This window comes from Scophthalmus maximus, chromosome 16, assembly GCF_022379125.1.
Source record: "Scophthalmus maximus strain ysfricsl-2021 chromosome 16, ASM2237912v1, whole genome shotgun sequence".
NCBI classification, from domain to species: Eukaryota; Metazoa; Chordata; class Actinopteri; order Pleuronectiformes; family Scophthalmidae; genus Scophthalmus; species Scophthalmus maximus.
The window spans coordinates 9,717,626-9,738,722 of record NC_061530.1 but is presented as its reverse complement, the minus strand read 5'-3'; the positions used below and the strand labels follow the sequence as shown (position 1 = coordinate 9,738,722).

General features: G+C 44.9%; 1 protein-coding gene across 7 annotated transcripts in view; it reads left to right on the top strand.

Annotated features, from left to right (window-relative positions):
* The first annotated feature begins 2,072 nt into the window (after positions 1 to 2,072).
* The window catches only part of bahcc1b (BAH domain and coiled-coil containing 1b), a 61,924-nt gene continuing 42,899 nt past the window's right edge, over positions 2,073 to 21,097 (top strand). For 4 of the 7 annotated variants that reach the window (XM_047327587.1, XM_047327586.1, XM_047327585.1 and 1 more), the window contains exons 1-2: positions 3,479 to 3,621; positions 14,796 to 15,127. In XM_047327587.1, coding sequence (XP_047183543.1) covers positions 14,956 to 15,127 — 172 coding nt within the window. In that variant the 5' untranslated portion in view covers positions 3,479 to 3,621; positions 14,796 to 14,955. Of the gene's footprint in view, positions 2,224 to 3,478; positions 3,622 to 3,651; positions 3,799 to 11,073; positions 11,276 to 14,795; positions 15,128 to 21,097 lie in introns of those variants that run through there. The other 3 variants (XM_047327583.1, XM_047327584.1, XM_047327582.1) reach the window with 3 other exon arrangements.

Genomic DNA, 21,097 nt, shown 5'->3' with positions numbered 1-21,097 from the left:
ACACACGCCAAGCGTCACAAGTATTGTCTTTTCTGCAGCTGCTGCGTTTCATAACGAACGTTACAGATGTTTCCTGCGTAAATACTGCATAATGACACACAGTGTGACATTTTTGGGGGGTAAACAACCTAGAATATGATTCTATTTAAAGATATTCACAGCCCCACAAAGATATTTAAAAAGCCACAAGACATAACTTTGCTCCAACAGGTGCAACATGTATAGTCCACAGTGGGAGAAGGAATCCGGGAGTGAGAACCAGTAGACGCCTCTGATAGCATCTCAGCGAGGTGTGTTTACCCAACACAGGCAGAGTGTGAAGCCAACAGGGCTGGGACTGGTCAGGGGGTTCGCTGTAAACTGGCCCTGTTTGTGATCCCTCTGATGATTGCAGGCTGCAGGCTTTGACTCAAACAGAACTGTCCTTCATCAGTGGTGAAATAGATGGGATGTGGATGGCATCAGTTCAACAGTTTGATCTGAGCTCAGTTTGCGTGCGCGTCTCAAACTGCGGAAACTTTGGTTGAAAGGCGAGGACCAAGGGCGATGCGTCTATGACGAGGGGTATTCAAACAGTTGCTGTGATGTCTTGCTGGAGAATTTAGAGACATTTTTTTAGAAAAGGAAAAAAGGAAAAAACAAAAACTCCATACACATTCTGTGAAGCAAAGAGAACAGGGTGAATTCTTAAATATTTTCCTGGAATAGTTATGATCATGTGATTTTAGACATAATGGCGTTGGGTTTGTTCAAAAGACGGCAACGATATTCATTGGTCGCGGTTCGGATGTATTCACTTAAGCGAAAATCGGATTCTGAATCATGTGTGAAAACACTTGATTCCTAAAATCAAGGGTTTTCGCTTTAGTGAACGCAATAAAAATATGCACAAAATGTTTACGTATAATTCTGTAAAATTTAAGCAGTGGTAATTTTAAATGACAATGTAACATGCATGAAATAAAAGATATTTACGAGAATATATGGACCAACTGCATGACCCACAATGCAACCTTGTAGGTCATTGCAGAGATAAATAAAGGTCACCTTCCTTGGTGGGTGGGGTCTGCTGTGAGCCTCCCACTTCCCCTTCCCATAAATCCTTTCAAAGGCAAGGCCCTAACCACAGTGGAAGGATTTACGTTTGCATTGTTACTTTTGTTCTTGAGAATAGTTTGTGGATTGCGGACAACATTGGTTAGGAAAAAGTCATAGCAGAATTATTTTGCTTACACTTTGATGAGTTTGTTTAAGGGCATTTGCCTGCTGGGACTGGCAAAAGCATTTTTTTTTCTCGTTGTGAAATGGGAACGTCTGATGTTCAGGTCAGATCACTGACCTTCAAACTATAACGTCCCCGAGGATGTGTGTAGGCTGTGTGCTGTCCAGAGTGCAATGTTCCATCGGGGGCACTTCCTTTAGTTGGGTGTTTTAACTCCGTGTTGGGCTGCCACATTCATAATCAACACTTTGCTTTGTTTGAACCTCAAAGTCAGGAAAATGGAATCATAAATAAGCACAAACATCTGGATGTTGGGGTTTATTGATACCAACTGGTTCAAATTTGCTTGATGTGCCAAACTACTTAATTGTTTTTGAAGAAAAATGGTGTATTTGAGTGAACTTCTACTTGTTGCGCCTGATTTCATTTCGAGTTATAATTCCATTTATTTGAAAATTGCAAGTAGGGACGTCTTTTTTTCTAAATTCTTGACCACAGGTTGTTCACTGTGCATACAGAATAAACCTCAGTAAGTGAACCCATGCGGACTAATTAGAGCAGTTAGTCTAATATGAGCTGTAGTAGGGTGAATTTCCAGCGAATTGAATTAAATTGAGAGAAAACCTGTTCCTCATTTTTGCCAGAGACCCCCTGGACCCGCCCCTCGGGGCGTACGGTAGGTCCCCGCACCCCAACTCGAGGATGCCCCTCCTTCCTCTCTTGGCACAGCCCCACGGGGCCCCCGGCCCCGCTTCTGTGCCGGACGCGGCGATGCAGGGGTTAAAGTTGTGACGCAGCGCTCCTGAAGCGGTGACCCGCGGGGGCAGCCGGCGGGGGCTGCAGGGGGAGAGGAAGAGGAAGGCGAGGCTGACGTCCTGTTCGGGAAGGAGACTCTGAACAACCACCACAATCACGTCTCCGCGAGTATGTTCCCGAGACGCAGCGCGTAGACGATCGCTTCTCCCGCATTCATCTGCAACCCGCGGCTGATTTGTATAAAGGTACCAGCCTTTACCAATGGAAACTTTCTTCTTTCTTTCTTTTCTTTTTTTTTACTGCACGAGTAGTCGCAGCCACGTCTTTGTTTTCTTTAGTCCAGCGCGACACGTCGAAGCAGACTGTGGGAGCACAGTCTCTGCACGCAGCCGACGCACGGGCAGATGAATTAACTTTTACGCACAAACTTGTCCGGACCGTTTGGACTTGATCAAAGGCCCGCGGACATTCCGTGGACTCTTTAACGCCCGTGCTAAATGTTTATGGCGTTAATACAACTGGAGCCGTGTGCACGGGCTGTTGGGCCGCACGGGCCGGCAGCTCGTCCCGCGAACAGGACGCGTCTGAACCCGGCAGAGCAGCTTTATCTATAGACGGCATTGATGTAGGCAGTGGTGAATTTTAAAAAGGTGGGTAAGCCGTGACCTCCAGGCGGTAATTAGGCCTATCATCGGACAAACAGTCACCACTGTAAACAAATCAGTAAGATTTTCCAGAGAAGAGCTTCTTTTTTTTTCTTTTTTTCATGCCGGGCTGGAAACGATCCGTTCAGAAAAACAAAGCAGTTTGCTGTGGCCCGACTTCCACCATACATCACGGTGGCAGTTAAACACGCGGCGCGTACGGCGAGGTGATGGGCCACAAGCTCGTGGTTCACTTCGCTAAAAAATAAAAATGTGACGGAGGACGACGGAAGCCAGGGGGGGAAATCTCATCAGTGAGATGCATGTGTGGTGATAGGCCTTCCTCCTCCTCCTCCTCCTCCTCTTCCACCTTCACCTTCACGCAAAGGTCCGGTTCAGCACAATCACAAACCCAAACAAAGCAATACTGGTCACAAAAGGATGTGTGTGTGTGTGTGTGTGTGTGAGTGCGTGTGTACGTGTGCGTGTGCCTGTGTGTGTGTGTTTGTGTGTGTGCGTGCGTGTGTGTGTGTACGTGTGCGCGTGTGTGTGTGAGAGAGAGAGGAGGGTTACTTGTAGGATACACAGAATCTTTGTTGGTGGGTGATGGAAGTGGGAGTATTTCTGGTGATTAACTCACAAGCGTGCTTGATGATGTCCCCTTGCCCCCTCCCCTGATTAAAAAAAACCCCAAAACAAAACAGAAAATACAAGGAAGCTCTGCTCCTTCCAGTCTGCGAGACAAGACGAGAGAGTGCAGGGGAAGGAGTTTCTCCATCGATTTTCTGTTTGGTTTTCAGCTTCATTGTGCGTGTGTGTGTGTTTGAGAGAGAGAGAGGGAGGAGGGAGGGAGGAAGGGAGAGAGAGGGGGGGACGCGTCATCCAGACATAAATTTGCCATTATACAGCCTCACGTACAGACTCACGTCCACAGGATCCGACGCTTGTAGTCGGGAAAACCCCTCGGTGGATAAATTCAGGAGAGAGCGACAGTAATGTGTAAGTTGCGCAGCGCTACTTGACTCCATATACATTTGAATGCGCGTTGGTTTGGATGCGGCGAGTAGAGGGAGACTTAGCAAGTTCAGGAAGGAAGAAAGACTCGTTGTGTGTTTCTTTTTTCAATTTCTATCCATAAATACACTGATGCGAAATATGGAGACGCTCGTTCCATAGGTAGGTGTTATATTTTGTATGTTTTGGAATATATTTTTGTAAGATATTGTTTTATATATTATGTACTGTATTTTGCAGACACGTGCAGTTTACAGAGTTTTGAATTTTGTGTATTTGCCTTCAAACTGTTTAGATCTGTGGTTCCAGGGTGGGAAACGGGGGATTTTTGTTGTTGTTGTTGTTTTTAGATATGCAGTGAAGCTACCTTTTCGTTTATAGGACTAAAACACGGGCAAACAGACGCAGATATATATTTGTCCCACAGTTGGTAATGACCTGACTGGATGTGGAAGGATGCTTTTTTCATGAGAGTAAAATCTTAATTCCGTTCTTGGATTAAATATGCAGTTAATGGTTAATGTAAGAGGGTTTGTCAGTTGGGGCCTCTGGGTGGGGGGGGGGGTATTGTCACACACACACACATGGCGACTGAACCATGTAAAGTTGGCTGTTGTAGTTTGTCAGGGTGCGCATATATAATATTAAGTTAACATTGTGAAAGGATACCGTATTGTTGTCTATCTGCCTCTCTACCCCCCCCCCCCCCCACACACACACACACACACACACACGCGCGCGCACACACACATTCACACGAATCACCGAGTTTTGGGCTGCACCGTTGAATATCCATGCGAGATGAGACTCGTCTTTTTTTTTTATTTCACTTTTGTGCTTTCTGACCTGTAGCTTGATCAAGTGGCAATAAGGCTGAATAGCTGATCAATGTATCGATGCAGATAATGGTCGAGTCTTTTACAACACTGTGCAACCTTATTATTTATTAACAAAATTATATCCTTATTTATTTATACTATATTGTTGCTGCAAACTCACAGTCACGTGTAATTTCTGACTTAAGAATTGTGATTCATGTCCTGGAGTTACGTCAAATATAATAGTCACACCCATACAAACTTTAACACATTAGCACTTTCGCTGCAGTAAAGAAAAATAAACTTCTTGGTATAACAGTTCAGCTTCAGCATCCAGAGTGGGACAGTTTACATTAAACACCTGCTTTACTTCTTTGTCCCGTTGCTGAAACACAGGATTTTTATTTCCTTTTTTTTGGATTCCATTTTATTTAATTCCATTTGATATTTTTACGGACAATACACAAAAAAAATACCATATAATACAATACTACCTACCAAAGATATCTGGTAGGTAGAAAAAACAGACAAATGAAGGATTTTATGAGTAAAAACGTTATTTAAAAACGATATGATTTCCAACGGTATAATAGATTTGTTGTGTATACATCATACACGTAACAAGATGGTTCATAGTTCTAGACCTGACACGTTCCTCTTTTTCAACTTTGTGTCTGTCACCGGTGATTGTTCACTCTGACAAGCAGCGTCACATGCAAATTCACAATCAACTTGTTTTTTTAGATGAGTTTTCTTCTGACAGCCGAGCCTTGCGCAGAGACGTGAGGTGACTATTTGCTTTGGATAACCTTAAATCTACAGTACGGTCCAAATACGACATCGCGTGCACGAGCAACGTGAGCGATAGGACAAAAGATGGCCAAAAAAAACAAAAACTGAATATGTTTTCTGAAATCCTCTTTCTCCTTTTTCTTCTTCGGAGTCACTGAAGCACGTCGTGCGTTACTGTTAAAGTTATGAGTCACGCAAGGACATTTGTTGCACAATAAGTCTGTGTTTTTTTTGTTGAAAGAATCGATTGAATTACTTGAATATTTGAGTGATGGATTGCTGGAGGTCACATGACCTTTTGACCCCCATCCCCATACTGGAGCAGCGTTGCACTACGTGACACTCACACACGCACGCAGAGGTTTGTGTTTAGCTACTTTTCCAATTTAATACGACACACGTGGACCCATGCGCGTGCCCGTGTGTGAACGATGGGGACGAGCATGTAGAAATCTCGGATATGAGCTGCTCGGTCACACTTCAAACACAATATGTATCTAATCCCATTATTTGCGTGCGCAATATTAAAAAAAATGGTCACTGTGAGGATTCAATTCTCCCCTTTGTTTGGATAAAAAACTGCACGTGAGCTTACACACGCGCGCAGGATGGCACGCTAAGGCTGTTTATGTTCAAATGGTAATGATAATTAAAGCCTCCACCTGCGTGTTTCGATGGCCCATAAATAGATGCTGGAGCTTTCATCTCCTCCATTCAGGCCTGGTGGTGGTTACAGCCGGATATATGGCGGCTTGACAGGTACTAATTTGGTGCCCAAGCCATTCCCTCCATTACCATCATCATCATCATCATCATCATCGTCGTTGTCCTGTCTTCCTCTTCTTCTATATTGCATCATCATCCTCTTGGTCTGAAGGTGTCTGCAGACGCGAGTCGTACATGGCACAACAGCTTCCCTCCTTAAGTTGGGCATTTTTGATGGAGACGCACATTCTTGCTTGTTTTTTTTTTTTCTTCTCGTGCCAACCACTTGCACGTTTCCGGACCCGTGGTGAGTCATGAGCTCCTCTCCAAGCCTCTCTGTCAAGACGATCAGAGATAGCAGCATCTGTCTTTCTCATACAGAGAAGAAAAGGTCATGTTGTTTTTTGTGTCCAGTCAACTTGTTACTTCTCCCTCTTCTTCTACTACGCTGCTGTGGATGGCCACCAAAACAAAGGGGGTTTCTGGATGGTGTAGCCACATCGCCACAGCAACACGCCCATGGAGCAAACAGGACGGCCTTGTTTTTCATAACATAGCCCCAAAGCTTGGCAGCGACACGTTTCGTATATGCTTTTACAATCTAATATGACTCTATTGTCCCGTGGGGTGGCACCACCTTCACGCCGCCAGGGCGTCTCCTCGGTGAAAACAATCCTGTTTGGAAATTCTCATCGTTAAAGCGCAATCAGAAATATCTGCTGAGGATATAGGATGGTTGCCCTGTCTAGGGGGCCTCCCGTGGAGACAGCTCTCCATTTGGACCTCATTTAAAAACCAGGCTCGCCAATGTGTTTCCCGTCGACTGTGAACGCCTCTCTTTAATGTGGCCCTGTTTGGATGTTCAAAAGTTTATGCAGCCAGTGTTGGGGATGCATTGCATCTTAAATAACATTAACTTTAAACATACTTAGTCCACTTTTCAACGTGCATAAAATCTCCTTTTCGCCTTTTAATTTACGGTGAAATACGTCTCCGTGAGGTAAAGTTGCAAGAGTTCACGTCCACAAAAGCAGACACTAAAATTACGCATGTCAGGCTGGACAGAAATATCACATTGCGCAGCCCGTGGGTGGAAACACAAGCATCGAAATCTGAACATAACCCATAAATGATGTGTTTATGCCTTGCGTATACATTCATTTTCTTTTTCGAGATCCATATAGACATCTATAGGCAACAGTGCACAGACGGCACACCTCCAGAACAGAACAGAACAGAACAGGGAGGACCTGCCTCGGTTGGACCGGACGAGGCTGGACAGCAGGGAAAGCTGCCTGGATGTGTGGCTCCTCGCCGCGGAGGAAGAGCCGTGCACGCCGGGTTAGTGTGAGGGAAGAAAGGAGGGAGAGGGGAGGAGGATGAGGTGAGGGGGGTGAAAGGGAAGAAGGAAGCGAAGAAGGGAAGGTGGAAAGTGTCAGTCAGGAACGCTTCATTGCTCGAGGACAATCCGCGCGCAGGACCGGTCTGTTTCAAGAGCAATCAGTCAATCCGCATTAATTACCCCCCCCCCAACACACACACACACACACACACACACACACACACGGACCAGTGCGGAGGCTGGGGGTGCGTGTGTTATGCTTGCTCTCTCTCTCTCTCTCTCTCACTTACACACACACACACACACACACACAGACATTAATCCATGCATGCACATCCAGCCTCCACCTTTAAGTGAAAAAGAACCATTAAAAAAAAATCAAGCTATAAAAGACTTTCTCTCTAGTCACTAAATAAATTAAATGCAGATTTCTGTTATAAGTGGCGCAGTCTCTTTGTGGGTCGTGGACCAGGAGTCTTTATTATTGTCCCTCTGTCAATAGTGCTGAGGACAACAGTGTTGGGAAGAGAGCAGGGAAACAAAGTCATGTGGTCTATACATATATGTCTATATATATATTATTTTTTTTTTCATTTTATTTGTCCTCACTTGAGGCTGCACAAATAGGTATTAAGGCATGTATAGGCCCAGATTTTGATGGACGTCATCACCATTTTGAGTTTCACAACTGCACTAACGTTTTGTCATTTTAATAGACTCTGATGTATAAATGATAATTCACGAGTATATTGCTGGACGTATATGGAGATACTAAAATATCGTATACTATCATGGATATTTCCCAGAATATCGCTAGTTGGAGTTTAGTATGTGTGTCTGTGCGTGTGTGCGCACGTGCACGTGGTGACTGAAGCCCACTGGAGAGCACAGGCTTTGGAATGCAGGCTGCTCTGTAAATGGGGGGGGGGGGGGGGGGGGGGGGCGTGTAACGATTATCTAATTACAGATGTGATAAATCTGCTCGCTTTGGCGTTATTTGATTTGAATTATGTATGTATCAATTAATTTCACTGTATGGCTGAAAGTCTACTTTTGGCTCCGTGCAGACAATTTACAAGCTCCGTCTATCTGGTGCACGACGACGCAGCTTGGATCTGCTTCAGTCCATGGTGTTTTGTTTGGGCGGCTGGAGCGGAGCGAGGCGGTGGGTGTCTGTTTTAATGTAAATGATATCGGTGCAAACATTTACTTCATGAGGTGCGTGCGTCTGGACAAGTTCATTGAAGAAGCGCACAGGCTTGTAAGGTTTTTCAAGCCGCCACATTAATGTTTTTTTTTTTTTTTTTTTTTTACTGTTGGGGCTATTTACACCGATCAGCTGCATCCTTAATTATAATATAATATTATATAATATAGTATATTATAAATGGGCGTGTGTGTTAGGCTATATACTTTGGGATTCAGATAAACTGCAAACACGTTTTGCTATTATTTCCTTTGTAAAGTAGCCTATTGTTTACGTCTTGTGTAACAATAATCATATTCTTCATATGTATTTTACATTCTTCATATTTGTTAAAATATTTGAAATTATTTAAATCCTTTAGATTTTGTACTGAAAAAAAGTAGAAGTTGACCTCAGAAGCCATGTTCTTCGACCCCCCTCCCACAGAAACAATGAATTACCAATTTCATTATTATATCTGACCTTACCGTTTAAGCTGCTGCACGAGAGCGGAAATATCCACTTAATTATCGAACAGTTGGCAATAATAAAAAAAAGTTTTGGTCAACATTTTGGACGCAGCAGACAGAGCGAGTCGGAGCAGAGTCCCGACGACCCCTGCATATGTCGCTGGTTTGTTATTTAGGAGAGGAAATGTTCTAATTTGGTTTTCTGAGCAGACCCATCGCCCTCTTTCCACCGTCTCGTTTGTCGTAAAAGAAACTTTTCTCCCTCCGTTTAAGTGAGGAAACGAGTTCCCTGGCAGCAGCGCGATCGCTGTTTTCCGGTTCTCGGTGCCGCTCTCTCCTCCATTTTCCAAACACAAAGTTGTTATTGCACCATCGCGCCGATCGCGCCTCTGCATTTGATTCAACGTGTACACCCCCCCCCCCCTTTTTACCGTATTCCCTTTGATTTAGTCACTCTTGACTCTCCTTTTGCTCTGGGGCCAACGGGGTTCGCCGTGGGGGGGCGCCTTGAAACCGCCCCTCCTTATCTCCTTTCATCGTTCAGCGCGGGGCCGCCTTGAAACCGCAGGGGCAGTAATTGCTTTTTTCAGGCAGCCCAGTGCGGACTGGCCAGCAGCCAATCAGAGCCTTGTTTACACTCGGTGATTGGCAGCGCTCTGGCGACGTGCCAGCCAATCGGGAGACTCGCAGAGGCGAAGCCCCGAGTTTTAACCCCTTTGCCTCCGCTTATAAACAAACCTGTGACGTGAATATCAGCCTATAGCAGCTCATATATTTCGACACGGACGCACACAAGCCCATATCCTTCCACTTTTAATTGGCGAAATTAGTGAACCGTGCGCGAGGCTAACCCCGAAGACCGTAATGCTTTCAAATTACGCAGTGATTCAATTTGCCCGTGCGTGTGTGTGTGTGCGTGTGTGTGTGTGTGTGTGTGTGTGTGTGTGTGTGAGAGAGAGAGAGAGAGAGGTAAATAGACATATCTGCAATAAAATAGAAAATACCGATCATACTGTTACTATGCCATTTAACTTTACGCGGAACCCTTCTAAACCTCCCTTTCAAAATGCACATAAAAATTAAAGACATTATCATGCCAACCCTTCCTCCATATTAGCCAGTCTGTGTACAAGTGTAATTTGCAAAGTTGTTAAATGGCAGAATCATTTCAATGTGGCGAACTGATGGATTAAGAGATGATATGCATGTTCGTGTTCGGAGCACAGCTTGTTTCGGGCTCTTGGCTTCACGGTTGCAGCAGACAATTGACATTGTTTAAAAAAAACAAAAAACCTTCTCTTAGATTTACTCTCAGTGGAGACATTTCCTTTATCAGGCTTAACTTGTTGCCTTATTCGTCCTAGACGTCTTATGCTGTTTGCAAAATGTCTCGCATTTGCAAACAAAACTCTATACACGTCCGATAAATCAGACACAGATCCCCGCTAATGAGGATTTATTTGGCAAAACACATGCAGCGGGGCGAGTGGGGAAGGAAAAAAAAGCGGATTTCCCTAAAGGAGCATCAATAAAACTATCACATCACCGCTGTCACATGGCAGCAAAATAACGATATACTCGGAGAGAGCACACGCGCGGCATTTCAACTGAACTGCGGTGGGATCACACAGAATAGGCGAGACGCTGTTTGCTCCCCACCAGTGATCAGAAAAGTGCAGGCGGCGCTGCGCGGCTCCGGCTCCGCTCCTCCGCGCGCACTGAGCAGCGCCGAGCTTCGCCGCCTGTCTCCTCGCATTTCGCCGTGCTCGCAGTGCGCCGTGGGCTGCAAATCAAACGCCCGCCGTTTCGCTCCGCGGCTCCGGCGGCGCCCTCATTGGGTCAGAGCGGCAGCCAATGGCTCGCCCGTGTCTGCCGTCGGATGGGCGGGGGAGTGGGAAGGGAAGGGAAGGGTAGGGTATAGGCTGGTGGAGGCGGAGGTGGGGGGAGCGCCTCACGGGCACGCTTTCACATTGTCGCTCTCAAACCAATAGGCCTACGCGTTCACCCCTCCCTGCACACGCGCGCGCGACACACACACACACACACACACACACACACACACCCCTCTTCATCCTCCTCCTCCCGGCGTGTCTGAGTCTCCGGCTGTATGAACGAGCCTCGATTCACTACAAGCCTGAACTTCTACGATGCGTCGCTCCCATACCTCAACTGACTGCACAGCTCAGTCTCCAGCAGCATAGGAGGATGTAATCAATCCCACATGTTTCTGCTCTGCGACTCGGGGATTTTCACTTTGAATATTTTTGTACTTTTGGCGTTCATTATTATAAACCCCGTTCGCCATGCGAAGGATATAACTTTTCCAGTAAGTACATAGCAAATCATTTCATAGCTGTGTTTTTAAAACATCCTTAGTGAAGGGATGTTCAAGCGCCGCATGCAGGAGACTGTAGACTCTGGATTCTGGCGTTTTATTTAAATGAGGGTGTGCATCTATTTTTTTTTTCTTCTGCCATAAGACTGCGTTTTTTCTCTCTCCCACTGCCATACCTTTGGAGAAGTAAATATGAAAATAAAAGCTGATGTGCTAACTGCTCTACATGCACCTCACAGAATAAAATATACTAAAGATCTAAAGACATCCCTTGGGTAATTGGAATATTTGCGTAAAAGCACGTCAGATCACGACTCTGACAGTATTTTTGACGGGTTTCGTGTGAGCTGTATAGTCTGCTGCCTCTGTTCGCTCTGCCGTCCAGTGTGGAGGGCTGAGCTGTGCTCCATATTTTGACCTCTCTTCACAGCCAAATGACTCGTGTTTCTTATTCATTCGGGGGACAATTCAAAACCACTGGCCTTTCAGAGCGCCTCCTCGCGCCTCTAGTTTCATAGATTATAAATTGTAGATTATTTCTTTGTTAGTTTCCCTATTGTGTGTGTGTGTGTGTGTGTGTGTGTGTGTGTGTGTGTGTGTGTGTGTGTGTGTGTGTGTGTGTGTGTGTGTGTGCGAGAGAGAGAGTGTGTGTTTGGGAGAGAGGGAGTCCGAGAGGTTTATTGCAGACTGCAGTGCTCCCAGTTTCCCTCCTCGGTGTGAAGGCTGCACTGACGCCGGGCTGTCTTCGGCTCGGCCGGGCTTGTCTCTCCTGTTTAGCGGGCCTCTGAATGTCAGGATTTAGTGCCTCGGTTATGTTTTGCGACTGTACTTTATTGCAAAAATTGTTGAGGGCTAATGGCTTGGCCTCTTGAACCCGAGCCACTCCAAAAGTGAATGCCCTTTTTAATTCCCCCCTTTTTATCCTTTGTCCAAAGCTCCACACATTTCTGATTTCATAGATTTCAAAATGTATATATACATATTTTATTTTGAAACATCCCTTTTCATACAATCTTGAAAGGCAATTTGCTGGCTATTGTGTTAAATTCATGTTATGTAATTTAACAGTACGCTGGTTACTTTTGCAGGGGATTCTCGTCTGGCGACAGTTTGACCCTTTGCATGGCAGTGACGCTGGAGGTGTGTGTGTGCGCGTTTGGAAAGCGTGTATGTGTGTGTGTGTGTGTGTGTGTGTGTGTGTGTGTGTGTGTGTGGAAGTCTGGTTGAAGTGGAAGGAAGTCTGAACCTCTTCCACGTCCACACACACACGCACACACCCACCCACACACACACACACACACACACACACACACACACTACACTACACTACAGCAGATGCAAAATGATCATTTTCCCAAACTGTTACGCGGGATTTGCTCACGTCGTTTTGTTTGCTCGGCGTGCGATAACACTGGATATAGATTCAGGTTGTTAAATGTAGCCTGAGTGGCTCTCTGTTGACGTGGGATGTAAACACGCAGGACGTGTGTTTACGGCCTAAAAATTTAAAAATGTATAGACAAACGTCAGACGAGAGTGGTGTATGATTGATGTCCCGTAGAGACGGGCCATTGTTTCTCTCAGCCTCGGGGACAGGGGAGAGTCCATTTTGCCTTCCCAGTGCGCGTACAGTATAGCCCGCGTTTCTCCCCGTGTTGTCGACTAGATGGAATCAAATATGTTAACGTGGTTCTCTGAAAATTAAATTATTTTAATGCACTTGCAGTTTTGGGCAGGGCACACTCTCACGAGATGCACTTTGATATGTGCATGCATTACGTACAGGCTATTTTACGCTCGGGAGTGTTTGGACGCACAACAAACGCACACGAACACTTTTGCAGGCTCTGCCAGAGCTGCTAAACTTTGGAGATGTTTTTTTTTCTTCTCCCCCCAATCCCCAAACACAATTCCTGAAAGTTAGGAGTCCTTGAGCAGCGCGTGTGTGTGTGTGTGTGTGTGTGTGTGTGTGAACGTGTGCGTGCGCGTAAAAGGAGACTTGAAGCTCATGCAGCCTATATATTCTTATGCACTTCAAAAGCCCCTGGTCCACCAGAGCATTTGATATTTTCTTTGTTCCTTTATCGTTGATTCCTGTGAGGTGCTATCAGCATCCACAGAGCGCTAGATGGACGTGCCATGCATTGAAAGGCCTCGGAGATGGACTGCTGCTGAGGTGTGTTTGGCGAAGGCAGGCACCCGGCTCTCCCTATCTGAGCGTCACAGGGAGTCCTATTTAAGTAAATGACCTGGGCTATAAGGCATACATATAAAGTCGATGATTTCCTAGTCTATTTCACTGTTTATTGCCGCGCTCCCTCGCACTGGAGCATAAAGGTGATTTGATTTGTGTTTGTGATTACAGTGAGCCCATAGTGTGTATGTAGCGCAGATGCATGGCGTTTGCCATTGTCAGGAGGCGATGGCCACTGCTGCTGACTCCGAATTTAGGAGTTAATGGAAATAGCTGTTTTTTTATCCACGTTTTCATTAAAAACCAACACGACAAATAAGACTCCTGATCACAACGGTGCAAAGTATAAAGAGTCAGACATATAGGGTGTTTAGTAAATACAAATATGTAAACGGAGAGGTGTAAAGTTAGATTTAATTGATACAAGCACCATTGATCCAAGACGTCAATGTGTGTGTGAGGACTTGATCTTTGCACTTTCGCTCGTTTTTTTTTTCTTTAAATTGTGGAAATTTAAAACGAGGCCATACCGTCCAGTGACACAACCACGTGTTAAAGGTATAGCAAAGGATCACATTCTATGGCATCTGAAAGACATCAAACTGCATTTGCATAAACAACAACCACTGACCAAAGCACACACACGTGTGTGCATTTCAGTTTTTTGGACACTATGGAGACATAGAGGCCATCAGACTTAAAGCGCAAGGATGAAGGATGAGAACTGCTCTGGCGCGTTCTTACTCAGTGCAAATGGGTTTCTTCACATTTTAGTGCAAGAGCCTACGAGGTCCGGCTGGTTAATGACTGGTCCTTGTTCGGTTTACACTCCTTCCATCATTGAGAAAGGCTTCATTTTTATTTTTACCGCCGAGAACCCTTGTACTGTATATGCATCATGTGTTTGTACCTGAGCCAAACCTCCCCCTTTACTTGCCATTCTTTTCGCTGATTAAAAAAGCTCCCGTGTGAGTTATACGCATCGTGTTTGGTCACAGGATGAAGAGGGGGGGGGGCAAAACTCCTCTGTTGGTGCCAAATATGTAGTGGAGAGTAAACCCACATAAACTCACTTCGCATAAATCGGCATTAGATGTAACATGATTGATGGTATTAAATCAGACAGAAAAACGCGTGAATGTGGTCTTTTAAAGGGTTTTTGTGAAATTGAAATAGCTATATTTTTCGTAAATAGCCCTTGTTTGTCTAAACATGAACAGCGACTGTTTCTCGGTTCAGCCTTTTCTTCTGCACTACATCCCTGGTTGGCTCATTATTGTCAGCGCTTTGACGCGTCTCCTGCTCTCGCTCTTGTAGGACATGACGGGGACTCAGTTTCAACCCTGCAGAAGCAAAAGTCCGCTCAGTGCGAGGGGAGCCCGAAGTTCATAAAAGGGATTATTCGCATCTGGGTGCCTGAGACCTTCGGTGCCTCCGGATTTTACTTTGGATTTGGAATTTATCGCTTCTCGCCGGGATGGAAAGCCGAGATTTCGCTCCTCCGCACCACCTCCTGACGGAGCGGAGCGCGTTGGTTCACAGCGCCGCGTCTCGGATGGCGCCAGGCGGCCACGGCTCCGTGCAGCACCCTGCTCACTTCCAGCCCGGGAAATACTACTCGTCCCACCTCTCCATGGCCCCGCACTCAGGTCAGTGTTGAACGCAGCTCTTTTCTCGTGTATGGATGACAAGTGTGGGTGTAAAAAAAAAAAAAAAAAAAATCAGTTACTGTCTTTTGTCTGAAGCATATGTTCTCCATATTGCAAACTTGGGAAACCTCGAAGCTCTTTGGGGCAAACTAGAATTCACTGTGGAAGGAAATAACTCAGACTTTGTGGGCATTTGGAGATTAGCACAAAGGCGCAGGCATATTAAAGAGTTTTATGTTTTACTTTATCTAATGAACTGTTTATGGCACATAGCTGCTTGCTGCGTATTATGCGAAAATAAATATAATTGGTCAGTTTAGTATTTCAGCCTTGCGTAAAGGCAAAAATAGGCCATGAAACTATATAGAGGGGGATTTAGAAATTAGTTTGACTTGAATTTTACTACATAGCATATACCTCATGTTGTTTTGTTTTGGACTTTAAATCTGCTAAAAACAATATACCAGGATTATTCCCCTTTATCACATAAGGCTTATTAGACGTTTCGTTTGGCATAATCTTGTCATAGATTTATATGGTTTCATCAATTAGTAAAGTACGAATCATTGCCATTTGATTTAATTAATTAGAACTGGGTAATTCCACTGCTTATATTTCCCATTAAACAATAAATTAGAGCTATTAGCTGAGCCCTTCCCTTGTTTGCCTCGTTTCCTCGCAACGTTTTCGTCTTTCACGTGTGGTTGTGAGATAGAAGCGTATCAGTGGTACATGGGGAGTTCGGGGCACACGCAGGTCTGTATCGGTCACAAACTGGGGGTCGCGGTGGTGGAGGGAGGGGGGGGAGGGGGGGGGGGTCTGGCTAATAGAGGTGCGGGTAATACCAGAAAATCCGGTTTCTATATTGAGCGGGGACGTGACGGGGTGCGAATGGGTTGACAGTGCATGCATTAGATTTAACAAGTAGCTTTGGTATCCTGTCTCAATAGGGGAGGAGGGGGGATGGGAAGGTGTGTGTGTGTGTGTGTGTGTGTGTGTGTGTGTGTGTGTGTGTGTGTGTGCGCGCAGAGAGAGAGGGAAAGAAAGAAAGGCTCCACTCGAATTCATACAGTCTCTATGCAGGTACCGGACTAACTGGATGAATGTGAACGTGCCCGGTGAAAAACCTCATTAATTATCATTTGCAAATGCAGCAGCTTCTTTAAATAGACACTGAAAACCCAGGCATGTGTGTGTGTGTGTGTGTGTGTGTGTTGGATCCACATAGCCACCCCCCCCACACACACACACACACAAACACCCATCCACTTCATTGCATATTCATTAGTTTTATACAACAGCGAAACCGACGCAGACGTCCAGTCCGGCACATGACCTGTAATTCTTTAAAACATTTTTTTTTACAAAAAATATATATATACATTTCCCATCAACACATTGAACTCAGTACACTTTTTGTGTAAAATTATGAAGGGGTTCTGGTCTTGGGAACCCAGTTCTATTAAGAACAATAATACTTTTGTCAGCTTGAGAGCTTTTACACTTATGGTTACAGAACAATTTGACCATACATACAGTCCATGTACGTATATGTGTGTATGTATTAATGTACTTTTATTACTTTTATTATAATTTCATATTTTATGTAGGACACAGTTATTTATGTTTATATTTTTAATTTGATATATTTATCATTATATTATATATTTTGTATATATTATTTTTATATTCAAATATATTGTCAAATATTACATATTTCACTTATTTGATCTTTGGTATGTCCAATAGATGTGGCAGTGTAAATATGTTCACAAAATATATTGAACTATATAATATTCTGCATTACGTATATGTATCATAATCATTTTCATGATTTAAGTTCTAGATAATACTATATTTGAATGTAATAAAATATAAATCATATAGTACATTTTATTTTCCATTGATAAAACATTTCACATATTTCATGAGACATTTAGCCGCATATGTCCTTTAAATTTGACTGAAATGGTTTTACCAAAAAATATGACCATGTCCTTTTTAAAGCCACAGCAAACATACCTCCAACCTGCTGAACGATTTAAACAGATTATGCTCCACTTTGACTGATATTGCTACTCGCTGACATGTATTATGGTCCAATTTAAAATTATTCTGTAATGTTGAAAGGGGGGGAGCATAGTAATGCAGGGTGATAATACTATTGAAATGTATTCAAGGGGGCCTCTCACGGGGACTCAAGGTGCATGACACTGTATTGAGATTCCAGATATCCAGACTCTCCATGCACGTCCCTGATGGGGTTTTGACTGACATGATGGGCATAGAGGAGGATTGTTGTTTTGGGATGGGGGCTGGGGTACGTGTGTGTTTGCTGGGAGGTTAGGATGGGGGTTACCTTTGTGCCCTCCCTCCCCTTAGAGATTCAGAAAGCTGTATTGCTGGCCCTAGGCCTCTGCACAGGGGGTAGATATGATGTGGGGTTGGCCATACCAGGGCAGGAAGGGGGTTACAGCGGGTGTGTGTGTGTGTGTGTGTGTGGGGGGGGGTTGTTTCAGATCTTTGGAAACAGAGACACACACACATGCTCCCGATTTGCACCAATCTGGGTCTATCACTTACAGAAAAATTTAGGTTAAAAAAAACTCTGACCTCCCCTTGTTTTTTCACATCCCTGAAAACCTGCAATCCATCAATTTGCAGGAGCCTCTTATTTAGATCTGCGTGGTGTCTGCATGAATATGGTCGCGCTTGACAAGGTGATGGAATGACAGCTGCATACCAACGCCATAGGACTTAGCCCCCATTTGATAAAACCCCACAGTGATATTACACAGACGTTGAGATTACTGATAAGGAAAAGGCCTTTGTGTCTCTCCGTCTTTCTTGCTCTTCCCCTCCCTGTTTCGCCGCTTTGCTTCTATTCCCTTTTCATTCTGTCTTTTTTCCCCTTTCTGCGATGTTAGCCCCTGGGCAGCAGTTGTGCAAGCGTGTGTGTGTGTGTGTGTGTGTGTGTGTGTGTGTGTGCATGTGCGTGCGTGCGTGTGTGTGTGTGATTAAGGTGAGGTTTACCCTGCAGTAGCACAGGTGTGCAGTATTATGGAGGGCGTGGCAGAGCTTGTCATTGAACAGGTGTTACTTCCCAGATAGCAGAGGGTTTTTGTTTACATGACTGTGTGTGTGTGTGTGTGTGTGTGTGTGTGTGTGTGTGTGTGTGTGTGTGTGTATGTGTGTGTGTGTGTGTGAGAGTGTGTGTATGTGTGTGTGTGTGTGTGAGAGTGTGTGTGTGTGTGTGTGAGTGTATGTCTGACCTAGTAATACAGGCAGAAAGAGCCTACATTCATGTAACATGTGTGTGCACACACTCTCACAGCTGTACACACACACACAGACATGCAGAGTTTTTCACCTTAAGCTGCTTGCTTTTTGTGCTTTGAAAAAGTAATAAGCCAATAATCGCAATGTTTTGTTAAGACTCGATAACCTTTCTGCCACTTCCCTCAGTTTTTTTCCCCTCTCTCAATCTTTCCTCTTTGGCCTCATCGCTTGACCTTTTTCCTCCTTTTTCTTTTCTCTGTCTGCCCATCATCTCATCTTCCGCTCTCACTCTTCTCGCTGTGTTATGTCTTGTTTGTGAAGCACAAAATCCTGCAGTGAAATTCTGCTGTTTCATAGCTATGAATGTGCGTGTGCGCACGCGCCTGTGTGTGGGAGAGACAGACATGCAGCAAACCCTGTCCATTCATCATGCGGCTGTCAGTAATATCTCTCCTCTCTTGGAAGTTTTCGCGGCTTTGGCTTTGATCGTGGCACATATGAGACACGCCCCTTAACCTTCCCGCCAGCACACACCTTCACAGACAAGCAACTGCCGTGACGTGGATAAAGAAGGTCACGTGATTGTGTCCGTATATGTGTTTGGAAGTTACTGTGTGCGGAGATCTGCAGGTCTGGGGGGTAGTACGTTTGCATTTGTGCATGTGTGTGTGTGTGTGTGTGTGTGTCTGTGAATCAGAAAAGACAGAAAGAAAGGTACAGGGTAGAAATAATATAGAGAATGAACCTGTAAATGATGGATAGAGCTGAAAAGAGAGGAGGAGTAGCAGGAGGGGTATAGGCTAGAGGGAGTAGAGGGGCTGAATGTTTCCACCTGGTTGGTAATCCAGTCAGATTACCACCGCCTGACAGCACCCACTGGCCGTCATCCCCCTACTCCTCAGCCTGGCGTCTCCGCTGCCTCTCAAGAGTACGACTGAGTGAAAGAGAGAGAGAGGAGACACTTTCCTTTCTCTCTTTCTGTGTGTGTGTGTGTGTGTGTGTGTGTGTGTGTGTGTGTGTGTGTGTGTGTGTGTGTGTGTGTGTGTGTGTGAGAGAGAGAGATGAGTCAGCAGTGGATGAGTACTCGGACAGCCCCATTCACCTCACCAGTGGTACCCTGAGTACGACGGCCCCCTGTGTGGAGGAGACAGGTGGCAGAGGCCGAGCTGCGATTGAACGCAGTGAGAGAGGGGGCAGAGTGTAAACTGTCAATCCAATTCAATTAAAAAATATATTTATATATATTTATACTAAAAATTATAAACTGGCTCACTTTGGATCTATATAGCACCAATGCTGTACTGGCTTAACACAAGGCCTGGGTGGTAAACCAACCACGACACTGCACTGGGATGTTTTTATTACTCATTTACCTTCACAAAAGAAAAAATATTTCTGAAAACTGTAACAATTTGAAACTTGAATGTCGCTATTTGTGACAAATATGTCATTTGTACATCACTTTGAACAGCTAACTAAGCATTTCTGACAGTTTAAGGTAACACTTGAGCTTGTTGTGTCTAATATCCATATTTTAGGTTGGCTGAACGATACAGCAGTGGTATGAAAATAACACACAGCTGTGTCACGACAATCAGTCGGTTCCAGATGAAGTTAACCCATGTGTTGCATCAAAGAATATTGGTCTAGGTCAATTTTTAGAGTGCATTAGGGTTAATGTCAGCCATAACCATCAATAACAAGAGCACCCACATCAGAGCTGCACAGCATCTGAACTTCAAATGAAATATTCAGCACAGCCAAAGAAATCTGTTAAATGGGCCTGACTGTTTGAAATTTGTCGACACATTAAAGGCATTAAGTCATTAAGTAAATCCAGCAAAGTCATTAAAGGCATTTCCGTTACAAATCGGACTGTTTTGTAAGCTTTGATATTTCAAGCAAAACTACGGAGCACCGTCTAAATATATTCCTGAATGTTTCGCTGTAACTAATCAAATTGACCTCAGAGCAACTGCGACCAAGACTTAAGATGCCTAAAAAGGTCACATCAGTGGAAAGATAAGACATTTGAATATATTAAGTCAAAGTCTTTTTGATGTCGGAGCGTTGAGTGAGGCCTGCGTTTGTTCTGAGGCACATTTGCGGCAAGTGACAGAAAGACTTTTGTCTCGTCTCCAACTCTCATCCAACATGTGAACAGCTGCTTATTGTCCGTAGCAGTGATTTGAAGGGAGTGGGCTGCGTTTGGTTGCGACATCTCCGGGGTGCGAACACGCACCACCATCTGATGACTTGGCATGTGAATGGCAAGCGCCAGACTTCCTGTGTCCATGTGCTCTCTTCTCTTCTCTCTCTCTCCTCTTCCCCCTTCTTCTTCTTCTTCTTCTTCTTCTGTCCTCACTGGCCAGACCTCCCCTCCACCCGTCCTCCTCGCTCCTCTTCAACCACATGCTCGCCCCCCCCCCTTCCTCCTCCTCCTTCTGCTTTCCTCTTTCGCTTCCCCTTCACTCCTCTTTGCTGTTCGAGTGGTCCTCCAGCCCTCCTTCCTCCTCGTCCTCACAGCCCCGTTCCTCCCTGCTCTCCCCTCTCCTCCCTTCGCTCTCTTCTCTCCTTTCAATCGATCCCCCCCACCTCTTACATCCACTCCCATCACTGTCTAACTCCCCGCACACTCATTGCCTCGTCTTGCATTGTTAGCAGACCAGTTTCTCTCGGCACTCCTCCCAT